This window comes from Dipodomys merriami, unplaced genomic scaffold, assembly GCF_024711535.1.
Source record: "Dipodomys merriami isolate MVZ:Mamm:240054 unplaced genomic scaffold, mDipMer1.0.p SCAF_12, whole genome shotgun sequence".
Taxonomy (NCBI): Eukaryota; Metazoa; Chordata; class Mammalia; order Rodentia; family Heteromyidae; genus Dipodomys; species Dipodomys merriami.
The window spans coordinates 5528170-5546546 of record NW_027202493.1 but is presented as its reverse complement, the minus strand read 5'-3'; the positions used below and the strand labels follow the sequence as shown (position 1 = coordinate 5546546).

Sequence of the window (18377 nt, the reverse complement as noted above, 5' to 3'; positions counted from 1 at the left end):
CCTGGGCTCTGTCCCTGAACTCTTTCACTCAAGGCTAGTGTTCTACCACTCTGAGCCATAGTATCACTTCTAGCTTTTTCTGTTTATGTGGTACTTCCAGGGTTTAATGTATGCTAGGCAAGCATTCTACCACTAAGCCACATTCCTAGCCCACAGGGCCTTTTTCTTTTTTCTTTTTTTTTTTTTATTAGTTTTTGTCTGTTCTGGGGCCTGAACTCGGCCTGGGCGCTGTCCCTGAAGTCTTCAGCTCAAGGCTAGAGCTCTACCATTTGAGCCACAGTTTCACTTCCAGCTTTTTCTGCTTATGTGATACTGAGGAATTGAACCCAGGGCCTCATGCATGCAAGGCAAGCACTCTACCACTGAGCCACCTTCCCAGTCCCAACACAAGGCCTTTTTCTATGAGCAGAAAAAATGAGGCTGGGCTGGAGCCAGTAAATCCAAACTATGTTAAATGAGAGCTTCTTGTTTCTCCTGACCTCCCTCAGATGTATTGTTAAAGGATCAGATCTAGTTCCCTTCTTGGTCCTACATTTGTCTCAAGGTTTGTTTACTTGTTGACTTGTCTACTTGTTCAAGGTCTACAACTCAGTGCTAGTCCCTGGGAAAGGGAGAAAACTTTCTAGGATGCCTATGGTAATGGACACAGTTTGGCCTTTAAATTCTGGCATTAGCATCTTGAGCCTACTGGTGACTTGGACAGATGCCTCATAGGAGGACTAGGATATTTTTTTGTTGTTTATGTGTATGCCAGTATTGGGGCTTGAACTTGAGGCCTAATTAGCTTTTTCCACTCAAGGCTGGAACTCTTCCATTTGCTACACCTCCACTTCTAGCTTTTTGATAGTTAATTGGAGATAAAGGTTTTTCTTGCTGGGGCTGGCTTAGAACTGAGATTCTCATCCTAGATTTGAGGGTTATAAGCATAAACAACCAGAGTTCACACACACACACAAGGAAATACAGTTTTAAGCTATGGTGTGGCCTCCCTGATGGAGACGAAAAGAGTTAGAAACAGTGAAGGGTCACCTCACACTGCCAACAGGCAATTCTTGTAATTGTCCAACTACAAGGTAGTAACCATGCCCTTGGATTAAAGGGATGTGAGGTTTGAGGAGGCTTCACAGGGGAGGTGGTACTTGCTAAAGGTTTTGGTTGAAGCCATTCCTGGGATGGGAGTGGCCTAGGCTACAGCTGCCCTGAGCCCAGCTAAGTTAGAAGGCTATTTGAAGGACAGCCAGCCAGGCACTGGTAGCTCACACCTATAATCCTAGCTACGCAGGAAGCTGAGATCTGACAGTAGGTGTTCAAAGCTAGCCCAGGCAGGAAAGTCCATGAATTGATCCTTAATTAGCAAAAAGCTAGAAGCTGTGGCTCAAGTGCTAAAGTGCAAGCCTTGAGGTTAAGAAAAACAACAACAAAAAAAAAAACTTAGGGCTGGGAATGTGGCTTAGTGGTAGAGTGCTTGCCTAGCATGCATGAAGCCCTAGGTTTGATTCTTCAGTACCACATAACTAGAAAAGGCCAGAAGAGGTGCTGTGGCTCAAGCGGAAGTGGTAGAATGCTAGCCTTGAGCAAAAGAAGCTCAGGGACAGTGTCCAGAACCTGAGTTCAAGTCCTAGACTGGCAAAAAGCAAAACTCAGGGACAGACAGCACCCAAATCCTGAGTTCAAGCCCCAGAAGGTGCACATGTATGCGTGAGCACACGCGTGGACGCATGCGTGCATACACATACACACACACACACACTCCCCTGAAGTGGAGTTGGAGAGGCTTGATAGCACTTGATGAAGTCAATTGAAGAGGAAAATGTGTCAGGTTTCACATGTAGGTGAATTATGTAGTATGAGGAATTGTACCCAGGGCTTAATGTATGCTAGACAAGCACTCTACCACTAAGTCACATTCCCAGCCCACAGGGCCTTTTACTATGGACAGAAAAGTGAGGCCAGGCTGGGGCCACTAGAGCAAAGCAACAGTAAATCCCTAGAAGGGATCAGTAAGGAGATGTTAGTGGGAACTAGACAAGGTAAATAGCCAGGAGGTAGGTGATAGCATCTTGAGGAATGTTGCTAGTGGGCATTAATGGGATGTAGGGAGCTGAGGTACTGGTGATCCAGCTGTGGGCATCCCTCCAGTTAAAGACACCTTTCTCTGGTCACCTTCAGCTGTGTGACATCCTGCTGACTTGATGAAGGACCCAAAGACACACACACACACACACACACACATAAAAAAAAACATGATTAAATGCAGATAAATGTATCAGCAGAGCAGGGATACCCAAACAGTGGGAAGGATATGGAGGCTGGAGAGAACTCAGGAACAAACACCATCTGGAATGAACCCACTGTGGGAGCACATTAGTATATGGTAGGCATTAATGGGTTGGGTAGCCTAGGGTAGGTTGAGTCACATGGGATCTTTGCTAGAACAATTGTATGGAATGTCTACTGAATTCCTGGAGGCTTCAGTTTTATCTGCATTACCCAGAAATTTAGGAGGTTGGGATTTTTCTTTGTTTTACAGATGAGTTTTACAGAGTCAGAATTAGGAGTCTAACTCCAAAGCCCTTGCACCTTAAAACACAAAGCTGGGTGCCAGTGGCTCATGCCTGTAATCCTATAGCTGCTCAAGAGGCTGAAATTTGAGGATGGTGGTTTGAAGCCAGCCCCAGGCAGAAAGGTCCATGAAACTTATCTCCAAGAAACTACCCAGAAAAAGCCAGAAGTGGTGCTGTGGCTCAAGTAGAGTGCTAGCTTTGAGCAAAAGAAGCTCAGGGACAGCCTAGACCCTGAGTTCAAGCCCCAGGACTGGCCCCCCCAAAAACAACACTCGTGGGAGAAACTGAAGCCTGGGCTGTTCCAATTCAGTTCTATCAGCAGTAAGGATGTTGGTTGAAAGAGTTCATAGAACAAAGCAGTGACTGGTAGAGGAGGGGCCTCCTCAGTCATTCAGATGTCTGGAGAGTTGCTTTGAGCTAGGGGTTTGGCCTGGAGGGAGTTAAGGGAATGAAGGACTGCTGGGTTTTTGTTTTTTTTTTTTTTAAGTACTGGGGATAGGAGTGGGCAGTGGATGTGGTGTAATGTCTTTTTTTTCCCCCTGGGGTTTGAACTCAGGACTCGGGCACTGTCTGAGCTTTTTCTCTCTAGGCTAACACTTACCACTGAGCCACACACAGCTCTACTTCCAGTTTTCTGGTGGGTAATTAGAGAAGACTCTGGCCTTTCCTGCCCGAGCTAGCTTGGAACCTAGATTCTCAGAGCTCAGCTTTCTGAGCAGCTAGGATTACTGGGGTGAGCCACGCTCTCCTGGCTCTGGTGTAATGTCTTTATGGGTTGGTGCACAGGTTCTCATTGTGAAATCACAAGCCTAGACTCTTGGAAATAAGGTGCAGGGGCTCTCTCTCTCTTTCTCTCTCCCTCTCTCTCTCTCTCTCTCTCTCTCTCTCTCTCTCTCTCTCTCTCTCTCTCTCTCTCTCTCTCTCTCTCTCTCTCTCTCTCTCCCCCTCTCTTCTCTTCCCCTCCCCTCTCCTCTTCTCTTTTCTCCTCTCCTCTCTCTTCTCTCTCCCAGTCCTGAGGCTTGAACTCTGGGCCTGGGATCTGTTCTTGAGCTCCTTTTGCTCAAGGCTAGTGCTCTACTACTTGAGCCACAGCTCCACTTCTTCGGCTTTTTCTGTGATTAACTGGAGATAAGTGTCTCAGGGACTTTCTTGCCTGGGCTGCAATCCTCAGATCTCAGCCTTCTGAATAGCTAGGATTACAGAGGTGAGCCACCAGCCACACTGGCTTAGGTGCAGAACTTTTCATGGCAAATCTACCCTTAAGCAGAGGGCTTTACTATAAGACCAGCAGTCCTGTGTGAACAGCCAGCATCCCAGTGAAGGAGTAAACAACTCTTTCTGGAATTGACTAGAACAAAGAAAAACCTTTCTCTGCAGGGGGTGTGCTTGAGAAGGAAACCTTTCCGGTAGATTGACTGTGGGCGGGCAGCATCCCTGAAGATGTTTTTCTTAAGTTTCATACCAGCCAAAGAGTATAAAAGGAATTGTTCCTGAAAGCGGGTGGGGGGGGGGGGGGGAAGTCACCATGGATCACAGCAAAGTAGAAGTGAATCTCTTCCCTAGAAAACTGGGAATAAGCTGTGTTTTGCCAGAAAATTCTGAAGTTGTTTTCAGTGTCCAATTACCTGACTACTTGGTGCTGCCCCCTACGGGGAAGTTTTAGCAGGGAAGGCAGCATGCTTCCCATAGTAAAGATGCCAGGTGAATTCACAACCTAAGTACTATTTCTCTAAATTTCTCCTCTTTTTTTCTCTCTCTCATCTCTTTCCCTTCACATGCCAGTCCTGAGACTTGAATTTTTGACCCTCAGTAGTTAGGATTACAGGCCACCAACACCCAGCTTTTAAAAGAATATAAGGGAAAAGTTTCCCAGGCAGTGACCAGAGTTGTATTGTGGGCAGAACCAGGGGTAGGTAGCACAGAATACTTCCAAGCTTCCCAGACCTGGTTTGAAACAAGCTAGCGATGACCCTGCATTCCATGGGGCCAATGTAACCATGCCATATTGTATTCTGATTCACACCCAGGCCAGCCATAATGCTTAGCTTCTTCCACCAATAAACTCGAATTAGGAGCAAAGTACTCTAGTTCTTTTTAGCTAGTTGCTTTATACTAACACGAGAGGAGAAACTGCTTTCCAAAATTAGGATTCCAGTGGTAAGAAACTTCATGTCTGCTAGATTCAGATATGCATTGGAATCACCAGTATAAACACAGTTATCATTCAGATGCTCCTTCAGCTCTTGGGGGAGTTTTGTCTTCTGGATCACCAAAGCACCAGCCAGAAAACTCATGTGCCACTGTTTTCTGTCTTCGGAGCCAAGCCACTTACCCCTAAAGGACATCAGCATGCTGGGGTGTCCTGAATAGTGATGGTGATATACAACTATTACTTTTTTTAAAAAATTAATTATAAATTGCAGTTTTGCCAGGCATTGGTGGTGCACGCCTACAAATCCTAGCTACTCAGAAGGTTGAGATTGGAGGATCACGGTTCAAAGCCAGCCTGGGCAGGAAAGTCCATGAGACTCAACTCCAATAAATAGAAAACTGGAAGTGGAGCTAGGGCTCATGCAGTAGAGTACTTGCCTTGAGCTGAAGAGTGCAGGGACAGCGCCCCAGCCTGTGTTCAAGCCCCATGACTGACAAAAAAATAAAATAAATTGCATAGTTTTGTTCTCTATACAACATAGAATGATCAAACCAAACAACACACTCAGCACTTTAAATACTTAATTTTTTGTTGTTGTTGTTGACAGTGATACCAGAGTTTTAGGACATTGTACAAAGATTACAAGGTAAAGTACTTTAATCTTTTCTCAAATCTTTATCGTTTTTGGAGACTATCTCATTGGGGCTTGCGCATTATAAACATGTATTGAATTATCATAATTGTAAGGTGTATTAAATAGCTAAGTTTCATTAGGTAGCTGATGAAGATAACACCACACACTATTCAGGCAGGAAAAGTTTACTGAACTGCTGTCCCCACCATGCATGGTGGAGAGGCATGGTTGAAAAGGGGAGACCCACCCCTAGGTCAGGACTTATCTAGGCCAGGGACAGGAAGAGGTGTGGCCACACTGGATCTGGATGTGACCTCAGGGCCTGGGACCAGCTAATGTCAGATGGAATGCCAGGGGCCGCCCAGGATGTAACCTAGCAGGAGGGGGAAGTGACTGCTTTAAGTGTGCCAGTTACCTAGGTAACAGATACTGGGTGGAAACTTAGCCAAGAGGTAGGAAGCTGTCTGCACAGTGCCTGCAAGGCAGACCTTACAATAATGTCCTCCATGAATATGAAAAATATGTCTCAATTAAAATGATTGAGCTGGGCACCAGTGGCTCACACCTATAATCCTAGCTACTCAGGAGGCTGAGATCTGAGGAAGGAGATCTGAAGCCACCCTGGGCTGGAAAGTCCTTGAGACTCTTCTCTCCAATTAATCACAGAAAAAGCTGGAAGTGGGAAATGGACTTGTGGCTCAAGTGGTATGGCAGTAGCCCAAGCCCACAGTTTGAGCCCCAGAACCAGCAAAATTTTTAAAAAGTAAAAAAAAGTAAAATAAAATGTGAAGCCAGGCCCTGGTGGTGCATGCCTGTAATTCTAGCTACTCAGGAGGCTGAGATCTGAGATCCAGGTGTGAAGCCAGCTTGGGGGAGGAAAGTCTGTGAGACTCCTTATCTCTAATAAATTACTCAGAAAAAAATGGTAATGCTGTTGTCTCAAGTGGTACAAGCACTAGCCTTGAGCAAAACAAGCTCAGGGACAGCCCAGGCCCTGAGTTCAAGACCCTGGACTGGCACCCAAGAAAACAAAACTGGACATGATAAAACTGCCACAATAATCAGTATTTGTGCTTGGAAGGAGATACTTTTGTGGATCCTACTTCTCCTTAAAACATCAGTTATTTAGCACAATTCAAAGAATAATCTACCAGCTGATCATTCGTTTCTTCAATTTTGTGGAAAACATAAATGATTGAGAAATGAGGAACCAAAATATCTACCCGTTTCCAGTGGTTTAGTCGGGTGCCCTAGAGGTTCCTACAACAGATCACACAGTAAAGAGTCCAAGGCCCGAAGTACTTGTTCTTTTTGGTAACGTTGAAGGATAAAGGATGGCGTCCTGGTTCCAGTAACTCGGGTGGCGGCGGATCGACACCGGCTGCGGGGGCCCACGTCCCCGGCGGTGGAGCGGCCCCCGGGCTTTCTTTGCTCAAGGCTAGTGCTCTGCCACTTGGGATCACAGCACTACTCCGTTTTTGTTTCTGAGTCATTTACCGGAGGTAAGAGGGTCTCTCAGACTTTCCTCCCCAGGCTGGCTTCACACCTGGATCCTCAGATCCCAGCCTCCCTCCTGAGTAGCTAGGATTGGAGGCCTGAGCCGCCAGGGCCTGGCCTCACCGTCTTGATTGCTTGCTTGCTTGCTTGATTTTAAGCTTCGCTGGTCCTGGGGCTCCGACCGTGGCTTGCTGGGGCACTGTCCCAGGCAGGCGCCTCGGCTATGCGACCGCAGCATCTCCCCTGCACCTGCGGTAAATGCCACAGGAAACCCACCTGACCAGCCGTCCTCACCCACACTGGGTGACAAGTCGCCGCGACGGCGGGGCTCCCACCTGGCCTTAAAGCGGGCTTGCAATGGAACCGCCATTTCTCAACGAGCGGGGGGACCCACCAGCGGCCTTTACCATTTGAAGACTATACAGTGCCAGGCGGCAACTCGCGCGAGACTGAGGTAGTACTCTCGCGAGAAGCCTGGCAGGCGACAGTGATGGCGGCGGCGGGAACCGGACCCGGCCCAGGATCGGGTAACGGGCCGGGCCCAGGAGCAGCGGCAAATGCAAACACAACAGAAGAGGGAGAAACGAAGCCAGTGGCAGCGGCGGCAACCGCTCCGGCTGGAGAGGGACCCTCGGCGGCGCCCGCGACGGAGCCCAGCTCGGGAGAGGCGGAGAGCGGGTAAGCCGTCCCGCTGCCGGGGAGAATCCCCCGAGGGAAGCCCGCCTCCCCCCCCCCACGGAACGCCGCGGCTCTCGGGGCTCTCCCGCCCTTCTCGGAGCCTTGGCCTGGGCCAACGGCTCGGCTCGCCCTGCCCCCTCGGGGGCCGTAGCCCCGCCCGCCGCCGGCCCGGCCCCTCTGGTGTGACCCAGGCCACGCCCCCTTCCGCACCTTGGGCGGCCGGAGGTGAGCGTGACCGGCTGCGCGGATCGCGTCTCCGGCACTGGCTTTTGCGCCCACGGTTGAAGGTGGGTGGCTCCCTGTTCTAGCAGGACCTTCTTAAATACCCCAGCGGAGAGACCACTCCACAGTGCCAGACTGGACAGTGACAGTCCCGCTGAATTAGACGCCGGAGGGGCGAGCCGTAGCTGCGGATCTGCGAGGACCGGCTACAACCCGTGTAGACGTGTCCCTAAGAACCCAGTGAACTTCCCCGCGTCTGTCCCGACTATGTTACTGCAGATGTTCTGACGAAAACCCTGGGCCTCCAGTCCAGAACCGGCATAGCTGAAAACGCTGTGTGCTCTCGAAGTTCACCTGGGTTTGAGTGATAATCTTTGGGAATTAGGCATGGTGAGATCTCTTTCTCTTGAAGATTCTTACGTGCTTTCGTTACAGGGATGCAAACTCGGTTGATGTAAGTGGTGGTGTGGAGACAGAATCTTCTAATGGAAAAGATACACTAGTAAGTATTTCGTTTTGTATGGTCAAGGCAATCTAGGGTTTTTTTGGTGTTTTTGTTTTGTTTTGTTTTTTTGTTGGTCATGGGGCTTGAACTCTGGGCCTGAGCGCCGTCCCTCAGCTCTTCAGCTCAAGGCAGGCGCTCTACCACTTGAGCCACAGCGCCACTTCCAGCTTTCTGGTGGTTTATTGGAAATAGGAGTCTCACGGTCTTTCCTGCCCAGGCTGGCTTTGAACCGCCATCCTCAGATATCAGCCTCCTGAGTAGCTAGGATTACAGGCGTGAGCCACCAGCGGTCGGCGGGGTTCTTTTATTTTATGTTTTTTAATTAAATGAACTATAATCACATCAATTCATTTGATTCTCCAATTGCTCTCTGGCTACAGGAAGGTGCTGGGGATACTTCAGAGGCAATGGATACTCAGGCTGGCTCCGTTGATGAAGAGAATGGCCGACAGTTGGGAGAAGTAGAATTGCAGTGTGGGATATGTACAAAATGGTTCACAGCTGACACCTTTGGCATTGATACCTCGTGAGTACATTTCCTGGTCTTGAAAGAATTGCTTTATAAAATAAGTTTCAACGTGTCTAGCAGTTCAGTACTAGACAACATAAATACCTAGTTATTTCCTTCCTTCTAAGCCTTCATCAATAAATAGGGTGTTGTATAAGGAATTGTTTTAAGTTCTGAGGGAACAGCCCTAATAGGTACAATGGTGGGTATTGTCCCTACTTTCGAGCTTACAGCGGTATAAGTAAGACTATACAGTTAGAGCATTATCTAAACAAATTTGAAACAGTATCATTTAAGTTTTACATGAGGTATTTGGAGTTTTTCATAAGGATTTGGTCTATATTGTGAACAAAACCTGTTGCCAAAAACAACAACAACAACAAAAAACAACTCAGTGGTAGAGTTATTGCCACTGTGTTCTAAACCCTGTTTTCTATCCCTAGCACCTCTAAGGAAAATTTCAAATTAAAAAAAAAAAATTGGGAAGGAAAAACTTGAGAAAACAAGAGAAGGGGTGACATTGTCCAAAAAGAAATGTACTCCACCTGACTTCTGTAACTGCAACCCTTCTATACTTTACCTTTTTAAAATATATATATATATATATATATATATATACACATATATAAAAAAATTAAAGTATATATACATTTTTTTTTTTAAATTAAGCTGGGTGCCAGTGGCTCACACCTATAATCCTAGCTATTCAGGAGGCTGACATCTGAGGATTGTGGTTGAAAGCCAATCAAGGCAGGAGAGTCTGTGAGACTTTTTTTGTTTTTTTTGGGGGGGGGGTCCAGTCGTGGGGCCTAAACTCTGGGCCTGTGTGCTGTCCCTCAGCTCTTCAGCTCAAGGCTAGCACCCTACCACTTGAGCCACAGTGCCACTTCCGGCTTTTTTTTCCTGCTTATGTGGTGCTGAGGAATGGATCCCAGGGCCTCATGCATGCAAGGCAAGCACTCTACCACTGAGCCACCTTCCCAGCCCTCTGTGAGACTTTTATCTCAACTAATCACCAAAAAATAGAAGCTGGGAGAGAAGCTGTGATTCAAGTTTGTAAAGTGCCAGCCTTTATTAAAAATGCTAAGGGTCAGTGCCCTGGCCTTGAGTTCAAGCCCCAGTACAGGCACCAAAAAAAAAAAAAGAAAAAAGAAAAAAAGATGATAGCTCTTCATATCTAAGTATCCTTTTTCTCCCCCTTTGTCCTCCTTTCCATTGCTTCTAACTTGCTCCTTTAGGTATCTTGTACTTTCTTCTCTTATTCTAAACATGAATATTTGGTGTATTAGTCATATGATTGAGAATGAAAGTTTTCTTAGTCATGGAATTTGATCTAGAGCTAGCTCAGTAGCATTATTAACACATTGTCATAATGGGAATAATAGTACAGCTAATGCCTGTAATTTTTTTTTTTTTTTGTTGGTCGTGGGGCTTGAACTCTGGGCCTGGGCGCTGTCCCTCAGCTCTTCAGCTCAAGGCAAGCGCTCTACCACTTGAGCTACAGCGCCACTTCCGGTTTTCTGGTGGTTTATTGGAGATAGGAGTCTCACGGTCTCTCCTGCCTGGGCTGGCTTTGAACCGCGATCCTCAGATCTCAGCCTCCTGAGTAGCTAGGATTACAGGCGTGAGCCACCAGCGCCCGGCCTGTAATTTTTTTATTTGGTATTATGGTAACAAACTTAAATGTGACTTAAGACTGAATTATTCTGAAATTAATCTCTGACACAAAGTTTGTGATGAAATAAATATCTTCCGGTAATATGTTGTGTGCTTAAAAGTTAAAATTTTAAACCAGGCGCCGGTGGCTTACACCTGTAATCCTAGCTACTCAGGAGGCCGAGATCTGAGGATCACGGTTCAAAGCCAGCCCAGGTAGGAAAGTCTGTGAAACTCTGATCTCCAATAAACCACTAGAAAACCGGAAGTGGCGCTGTGGCTCAAGTGGTAGAGTGCTTGCCTTTGCTGAAGAGCTCGGGGACAGTGCCCAAGTCCAGAGTTCAAGCCCCACAACTGACCAAAAAAAAAAGTTAAAATTTTAAGTGGATTTTAGAAATGTTAATGTACTAATTAACATGTGACTGATGACCTAGAATATCTAATTAAAATAAGAAAGAAAAATAGTAGGGATCTGGAAAAAGATTTTTATAGAAACATCTAAAAAGGTTTGGAAGACACTGGTCTGAGAAGTCTGGTTAACTAGGCCCCAAATTGGCCACTTTGGATAAACCAAGTAATGAGGAGCCATCCAAGAAAGAATCAAATCACAGTCCAAAGTTTTCATACCTTTGGAGAGACCAATTGGTACCTGAATTTGAAAAAGGGTGCTCTGAACACCTGATTGTGTTTGAATTAAAATGTGAGACTTTGCCTACATTAAATGGGTGTATCATAACAGCCTTCTTAGCTGAAGGGCTTCTAGAAAGTAGAGAAAGGAATTGTTTATATATTACTGGGGTGAGAGGGGGTGTCACACTCCTCCTTGAACTTACTAGGCAAGTGCTCTACCACTTGAGCCAGTCTGCTAGCCTTTTTGCAGCCTTTGTTTGTGTATTGCTGGTTCTGGGGCTTGAACTCTGCTTTCCCTGAGCATCTACCACTTGAACCACAGCTCAGCTTCTGGCTTTTTTGGGGGTTCACTAGAGATGAGAATTATGGGCTTTTATGTTTGGATTGGCTTCAATTGTAATCCTCGGATCTCAGCCTCTTGAATAGGATTACAAATGTAAGCCACTGGTGCCCAGTATGTTGGTTCTTTTTTGAGATAGGATCACATTTTCATCACTATGCCATCCTGGAATGTGATCCTCCATTTTGTGTTTCCCTTTGTTGTTGGAATGACATGCATGTGCCACCAAGTCTAACCAGTGCTTGAGAAGAAGTCTCATGAACATTTTTTTTGCCCAGGTTGGCCTCCAACCATGGCCTTCCAGATATCCACCTCCTATGTAGCTGGAATGGCAGGCTTGAGCCATCTTACCCAGCTAGTTCTTAAGAATCTTTCGTTCTTTCTTTTTCTTTCTTTCTCTCTCTCTTTCCTTCTCTTTTTCTTTCTTTCCTTCCTTTCCTTCTTTCTTTCTCTCCTTTCCTTCCTTCCCTTCTTTCTTTTTCTCCTTCCTTCTCTTTCCCTCCCTTCCTCCCTTCCTTCTTTCTTTCCCTCCCTTCCCCTTTCCTCTTTCTTTCTTTCTTTCTTTCTTTCTTTCTTTCTTTCTTTCTTTCTTTCTTTCTTTCTTTCTTTCTTTCTTTCTTTCTCTCTCCTTCCCTCCCTTCTTTCCTTCCTTCCTTCCTTCCTTCCTTCCTTCCTTCCTTCCTTCCTTCCTCTCTCTCTCCCTCCCTCCTTCTCTCTCTTTCCTTCTTTTTTTCTCTCTTTCTTCCTCTTGAGATTAGTTTCATACTTGCTTCCCTTGCTTGCTCAGCTGGTGTTCTACTGCTTAAGACAAGACTCTAGCTTTTTTCTGGTTATTTTGGAGGTAGTGTCTCTCAGACTTTTCTGTATAGTTAGGATTACAGGCATGAGCCACTCAGTAAGAACATCGTAATCATTCCTTTCAATTTTTGTTCTCTGCCCATCTAATTGGTCACTAAACTTTTTCTTCTTGTCTTCTCTACAAAAAGATGTTTTCCATTTTTATTAATCACTGTAGCTCAGGGCTTATAAAATCTTCTGCTGAGACTACTACAAAAACCTTATATTCTTGGGCATGAGGTATGACAGTAGACTGCTGGGCAAGCTCAAAGCTTTGTTCTGGGGGAAAAAAAAAACCTTATATATTCATGTTTTTCTAATCTCTTCTCCCTTCAGATCATCACTGAATTTATCACTTTTATCATCTCACTTCCCCTTCAAGGAGTTCCATTACACAGAAAAAAATCCAATTCTGCCTAGTGTGTAAGGCTTTGTACTTCCTACCTTTCAAACTTTATTTATTTATTTATTCGAGATAGAATCTGGCAGTGTTGCCTAGACTAATCTTAACTTTGTGGGCCCAAGTGATCCTCCCAAAGTAGCTGAGACCAGAAGTGTACATTATGATCGTTTATTCATTTATTTTTAAAAGTATAATCCCTTACAAATCTTGTCCTAGACAGATTTTTTTTTTTTTGCCAGTCTTGTTGCTTGAACTCAGGGCCTGGGCACTATCCCTTCTTTTGCCCAAGCCTAGCCCTCTGTCACTTGAGCCAGAGCTTTACTTCAGTCTTTTCTGTTTATATGGTACTAAGGAATCAAACCCAGGGCTTCATGCACGGTAGGTAAGCACTCTACTACTAAGCCACATTCCCAGCCCAAGACAGAAATTTTATACTTGATTTTGATTTCTAGTCTTTATATACAGAGCGCCTATTTTGGAAGCCCACTTACTCCCTAAATTCAGTTTATATCTTGTCCTTGATAAATCTTTCCTAACTCCTAAACCTAAGTTTACTTCTAGGGTCCTGAACTGTAAGGACTAATTATCATCTGTAGGCTTCATTTGCTAACAGCAAGTAATGTTTTGTGACTAGTATTGTCGTCTCCAATAATTTTTTGTTTTGTTTTTTGGTTGGTCATGGGGCTTGAACTCTGGGCCTGGGAACTGTCCCTGGACTTTTCAGCTCAAGGCAAGTACTGCTTGAGCCACAGCACCACTTCTGGTTTTCAGGTGGTTTATTGGAGATAAGAGTCTCATGGATTTTCTTGCCCGGGCTGGCTTTGAACCACAATTCTCAGATCTTAGCCTCCTGAGTAGCTTGGATTACAGGCATGAGTCACTGGCGCCCAGCTTCAATAATTTTTTGTGTCCATGTGTGTTCTGATCCTAGGGCTTAAACTCAGAGGCTATGAGTTGTTCCTACTTTTGTGCTCATGGCTATTCCTCTACCGCTTGAGCCACAACCCCACTTCCAGCATTTTTGGTGCTTAATTGAAGATAAGAGTCTCACAGACTTTCCTGCCCCGGCTGGCTTTAAACCATGATTCTCAGATTTCAGCTTGTTGAGTAGCTAGGATTATAGGTGTAAGCTACCAGCACACCTGACTTAAACAAATATTACATTTTAAAATTCATATTGTCATACATTCTATCTGCTTTTCCTGATGTGATCAACACTAGACTACTTTTTCTCCTTGTACAGTTGACCTAAAAGAGATAAATTAACTGAGATAGAATGCCAGTGAAATCCTTCCACATGCTGTATTAGCTACTGTGGTGAATAATGTTTTGTTTTTGTGTGTCAGAAAAATCTAGGGATGGAGGCATATGTGGCTGAAGCGATAGAGGGCCTGCCTAGCAAGCATGAAGCCCTAAGTTCAAACTTACAGTTTCTTCTCCTAAGTACTACTCAGGAGGAGAATAAAAAAATTGTTTTGGTATGGATAACGTCTTTATGTTTTGAGTATGGTGACAGTTTGATTTTTGTTTTTTCCAGTCCTGGGGCTTGAACTCAGGGCCTGGGCGCTATCCCTGAGCTTCTTTTGCTCAAGGCTAGCACTCTACCACTTGAGCCACAGCACCACTTCTGGCTTTTTCTGTTTATGTGGTACTAAGGAATGGAACCCAGGGCATGCTAGGCAAGCATTCTACCACTAAGCCACCTTCCCAGCCCTTAATTTCACTTTTACTGAGGAGAAGGGTCCCTGTTGACTTCTTTTTCATAAAAAAGTATAATATGTTGAGATGAGCATGATGAGGCATGCTTATAGTCTCAGCTCTCTGGAGGCTGAGGCAGCAGGATTGTGAGTTCAAGACTAGCCTAGGTTACATTGACACAATATCAAAAAAGAAAAGAAAAGAAGAAAAAAACAAAATATGTGTTTTTAGTGGCTTATTAATCTGTAATTTGGCTCATTCACAGATCCTGTCTGCCTTTCATGACCAACTACAGTTTCCATTGCAATGTATGCCATCACAGTGGGAATACCTATTTTCTCCGGAAGCAAGCAAGTAAGAACAATTAGGATATTTCACAAATGACTGTCTACTGAAAAAGACAAAAGCTGTGGGCTTAGTATAATCAAGATACTTTTGTATCTGGTAGGAAGTTAAGTTTGGGTTAACTTGGGGTTTAGCTTGGGATAATTATTGTTGATCCATTTCAGAACAAATAATGATTTCACTTTTGACTACTCTAGAAGTTACTTTGTTGTCTCATCTTGTTTTTACCATGCGGATAGAAATGTATTACAGGTAATGATTTTCTTTTTGTTTTTGATAGATTTAAAGGAAATGTGCCTTAGTGCTTTAGCCAATCTAACATGGCAGTCCCGAACACAGGATGAACATCCAAAAACTATGTTCTCCAAAGATAAGGTAGTATGTAATTAATATAATTACAATTATATTAAAGAATGGGGTAGAACTTCTAAGTATTTGCTTTAATAACAATAACTTTATCCTTAATTTTTATGCATGAAAGATTATAAATTCATGATTTTCTTGTTTTTAACTTCATATTATTTACTGATTTCCTACAATGTGTTATGTTGCTTAGCTGATAGTATTATATATCCTTAAATTGTTTTGATTTGCCTTATAAAAGCAAGCAGATGTCTATCTCATTACAGTCAGAGCTGAGGCAGACTTCTCAACCTAGTGTAGGCCCTCCCCCTTATTTTGCCAGTCCTGGTGCTTGAACTCAGGGCCTGGGCACTGTCCCTGAGCTTCTCTGTGCTCAAGGCTAACGCTTTACCACTTGAGCCACAGCGCCATTTCTAGCTCTTTCTGAGTAGTTTATTAGAGATAAGAGTCTCATGGACTCGAACCTTGATCCTCAGATCTCATCTTCTTGAGTAGCTAGGATTACAGGTATGAGCCACCAGTGCCCAGCTGTTTAACCACTTTTTATAGATATTGCCCTTTGTCAATGGGGAAGAGGCTCAGTCTCCTTTTATTTTGTTTTATTATTATTTTTATTTGTCAGTTGTGGGGCTTGAACTGGGCCTGGGCACTGTCCCTCAACTATTCAGCTCAAGGCTAGTACTCTACCACTTGAGCCACAGAGCCACTTCCAGCTTTTTCTGTATATGTGGTGCTAAGGAATCCAACTCAGGGCCTCATGCATGTGAGACAAGCACTCTATCACTGAGCCACCTTCCCAACCCCCTCAGTCTTCCTTTATTATCAAAAAAAGTTATCAGCCAGCATTGGTGGCTCACGCCTGTAATCCTAGCTACTCTGAAGGCTGAGATCTGAGGATTGCAGTTTGAAGCCAACCAGGGCAGAAAAGTCCCTGTGAGATTCTTATTTCCAATTAGTCACTCAAAAACCTAAAGTGGCACACTGGCCCAAAGTGGTAAAAGTTGTTGAGCAAAAGAGCTCAGGGACAGCATTCAGGCCCTGAGTTCAAGCCCCATGACTGACAAAAAATTAAAACAGTGGGGTCACCAGGCACTGGTGGCTCAAGCCTGTAATCCCAGTTACTCAGGAGGTTTTGATCTGAGGATTGCAGTTCAAAGCTATCCCAGACAGGAAAATTTGTAAGACTCCAATAAATTACTCAGAAAAAAAACAGAAGTGGTGCTGTGGTTCAGGTGGTAGAGTGCTAGTCTTGAGCACAAAGAGGCTCAGGGACAGCGCCCAGGCCCTGAGTTCAAACCATAAGACTGGTAAAAATAAAAACAAAAACAAAACAATGAGGTTTGCATTGTTACTTAGCTCCCATTTAAAGTTAAAATAAGTTCTATAGATTTTCCACCCAATATTACAGTATTTTTTTTTTCCACTCATGGGGCTTGAACTCTGGGTCTGGCACTGTCCTTGCGCTCTTCAGCTCAAGGCTAGCTCTCTACCACTTGAGCCACAGTACCACTTCCAGTTTTTGGGTAGTTTATTGGAAATTAGAATCTCATGAACTTTCCTGCCCTGGCTGGCTTTGAATCTGCAATCCTCAGATCTGTTTCCTGAGTAGCTAGCCACCAGCGCCTGGCTTACTACAGTATTTTCTATTCTTTAGTTTTTATTAATAGTGATGGTCATGGGGCTTAAACTTGGGGCTTGGGCATTTCCCCTCATCTTTTTCTGCTCAAGGCTAGTGCTTTACCACTTTGAGCCACAGCACCACTTCTAGTTTTCTGGTGGTTATTTGGAGATAAGAGTCTCAGGCTGACTTTGGACCATGATCCTTAGATAATCCTGAGTAGTTGGATTACAGGCATGAGCCACCAGTACCTGGTGAATTTTCTATGCTTGTCAGTGCTAGTTTCCCTACAAAATTGAGACATGAACTTGAGCTACCTGTTCTAGGTTCATGAGGTTTTTTTTTTTAATTAAAAGACAAAAAAAATTTTTTTGGTGCCAGTCCTGGGGCTTGAACCCAGGGGCTTGGGCACCATTCCTGAGCTTTTTTGTTTAAGTGCTCTACCACTTGAGCTACAGCTCGTTTGGTGCTTTTTTTTTTCCTGCCATAGCTGACTTTGAGCCTTCATCCTCATATCTCAACCTAAGGAGTTCTAAGGATTATAAGTGTAAGCCATCATTGCCCAGCTTGGTTCATGAGGTTTTGATCAGCAAACAATTACATGTATTGAACTGATTTCATAAGATTATAAGGGAGCTGAACAATTCCCCTTGACTAGATTATGTAGTCATCACTAACTTTGTACTGCAGTGTATTACGTGTTTATGGTGATGCTGGTATAAAGAAAACCACTGTACTATTAGTTGGTATGAAGTATAGCACATAGTTATGTACAGAATATAATCCTTGGTAATAAATAACTTAATGAGGGTTCAGTGTAGTCTAGCTTGAAATTCATGTTCCTACTTCAGTTTCTTAAATGCTGGAATTAAGAGTTTGAACTATTACCGGGCTCTGGTTCATAGCTGTATCCTAGCTACTCAGGAGGCTAAGATCTGAGGATCACAGTTCAAAGCCAGCCCAAGCAGGAAAGTCCATGAGACTCTTTATCTCCAATTAACTACCAGAAGATCAGAGGTGAAGCTGTAGCTCAAAGTGGTAGACCATTAACCTTGAGCACAAAAGCTCAGGGATAGCAGGCAGGCCCTGAGTTCAAGCCCCATGACCAAAAATGAAAAGTGAATATTATCTTGCCTTGCTTGAACTTTACTTTTTATCATTATTTTAGAGTATAGTCTTCTTTAAAAATAGAAGTTGGGGCTGGGATGTAGCTCAGTGGCAAAGCGCTTGCCTAGTAAGTGCAACGTCCTGGGTTCGATCCCCAGTACCAAAAAAGAAAAGACAAAAAAATACAGTTTAAAAAAAAAATCCAAACAAAAAAAAAATAAAATAAAATAAAAGTTGATTGCAAAACAGTACATTGTTTAATGTCATGTACAGGCTCATACATTTCATGCTTACCATCTGTGTGTGTGTGTGTGTGCGCGCGCGTGTGTGTGTATATGTGTGTGTGTGTGTGTGTGTGTGTGTGTGTGTGTGTGTGTGTGTGTGTGTGCGCGCGCGCGCGCTCTGGTACTATAGCTTGAACCTGAGGTCTCATGCTCTTAGGCACCTTTCTAGCACACGGATGGTGCTATGCCACTTGAACCATGCCTCTAGTCTGACTTCTGGTTAAGTGGAGATAAGGAGTCTTACATACTTTTCTGGTTAGGCTGGCTTCAAACCATGATCCTCTGATCTCAGCCTCCTGAGTAGTTAGGTTTGTAAGTATGGGCTAGCCACATCTG

The 18377-nt window shown here is 44.4% G+C and overlaps 1 protein-coding gene across 3 annotated transcripts in view; it reads left to right on the top strand.

The window, feature by feature from the left end:
- Positions 1-7310: 7310 nt before the first annotated feature.
- Positions 7311-18377, top strand: part of Ash2l (ASH2 like, histone lysine methyltransferase complex subunit) — a 36465-nt gene continuing 25398 nt past the window's right edge. For 2 of the 3 annotated variants that reach the window (XM_070016178.1, XM_070016177.1), the window contains exons 1-5: positions 7311-7525; positions 8183-8249; positions 8633-8778; positions 14590-14678; positions 14950-15044. In XM_070016178.1, coding sequence (XP_069872279.1) covers positions 7338-7525; positions 8183-8249; positions 8633-8778; positions 14590-14678; positions 14950-15044 — 585 coding nt within the window. In that variant the 5' untranslated portion in view covers positions 7311-7337. Of the gene's footprint in view, positions 7526-7711; positions 7813-8182; positions 8250-8632; positions 8779-14589; positions 14679-14949; positions 15045-18377 lie in introns of those variants that run through there. The other variant, XM_070016179.1, reaches the window with a different exon arrangement.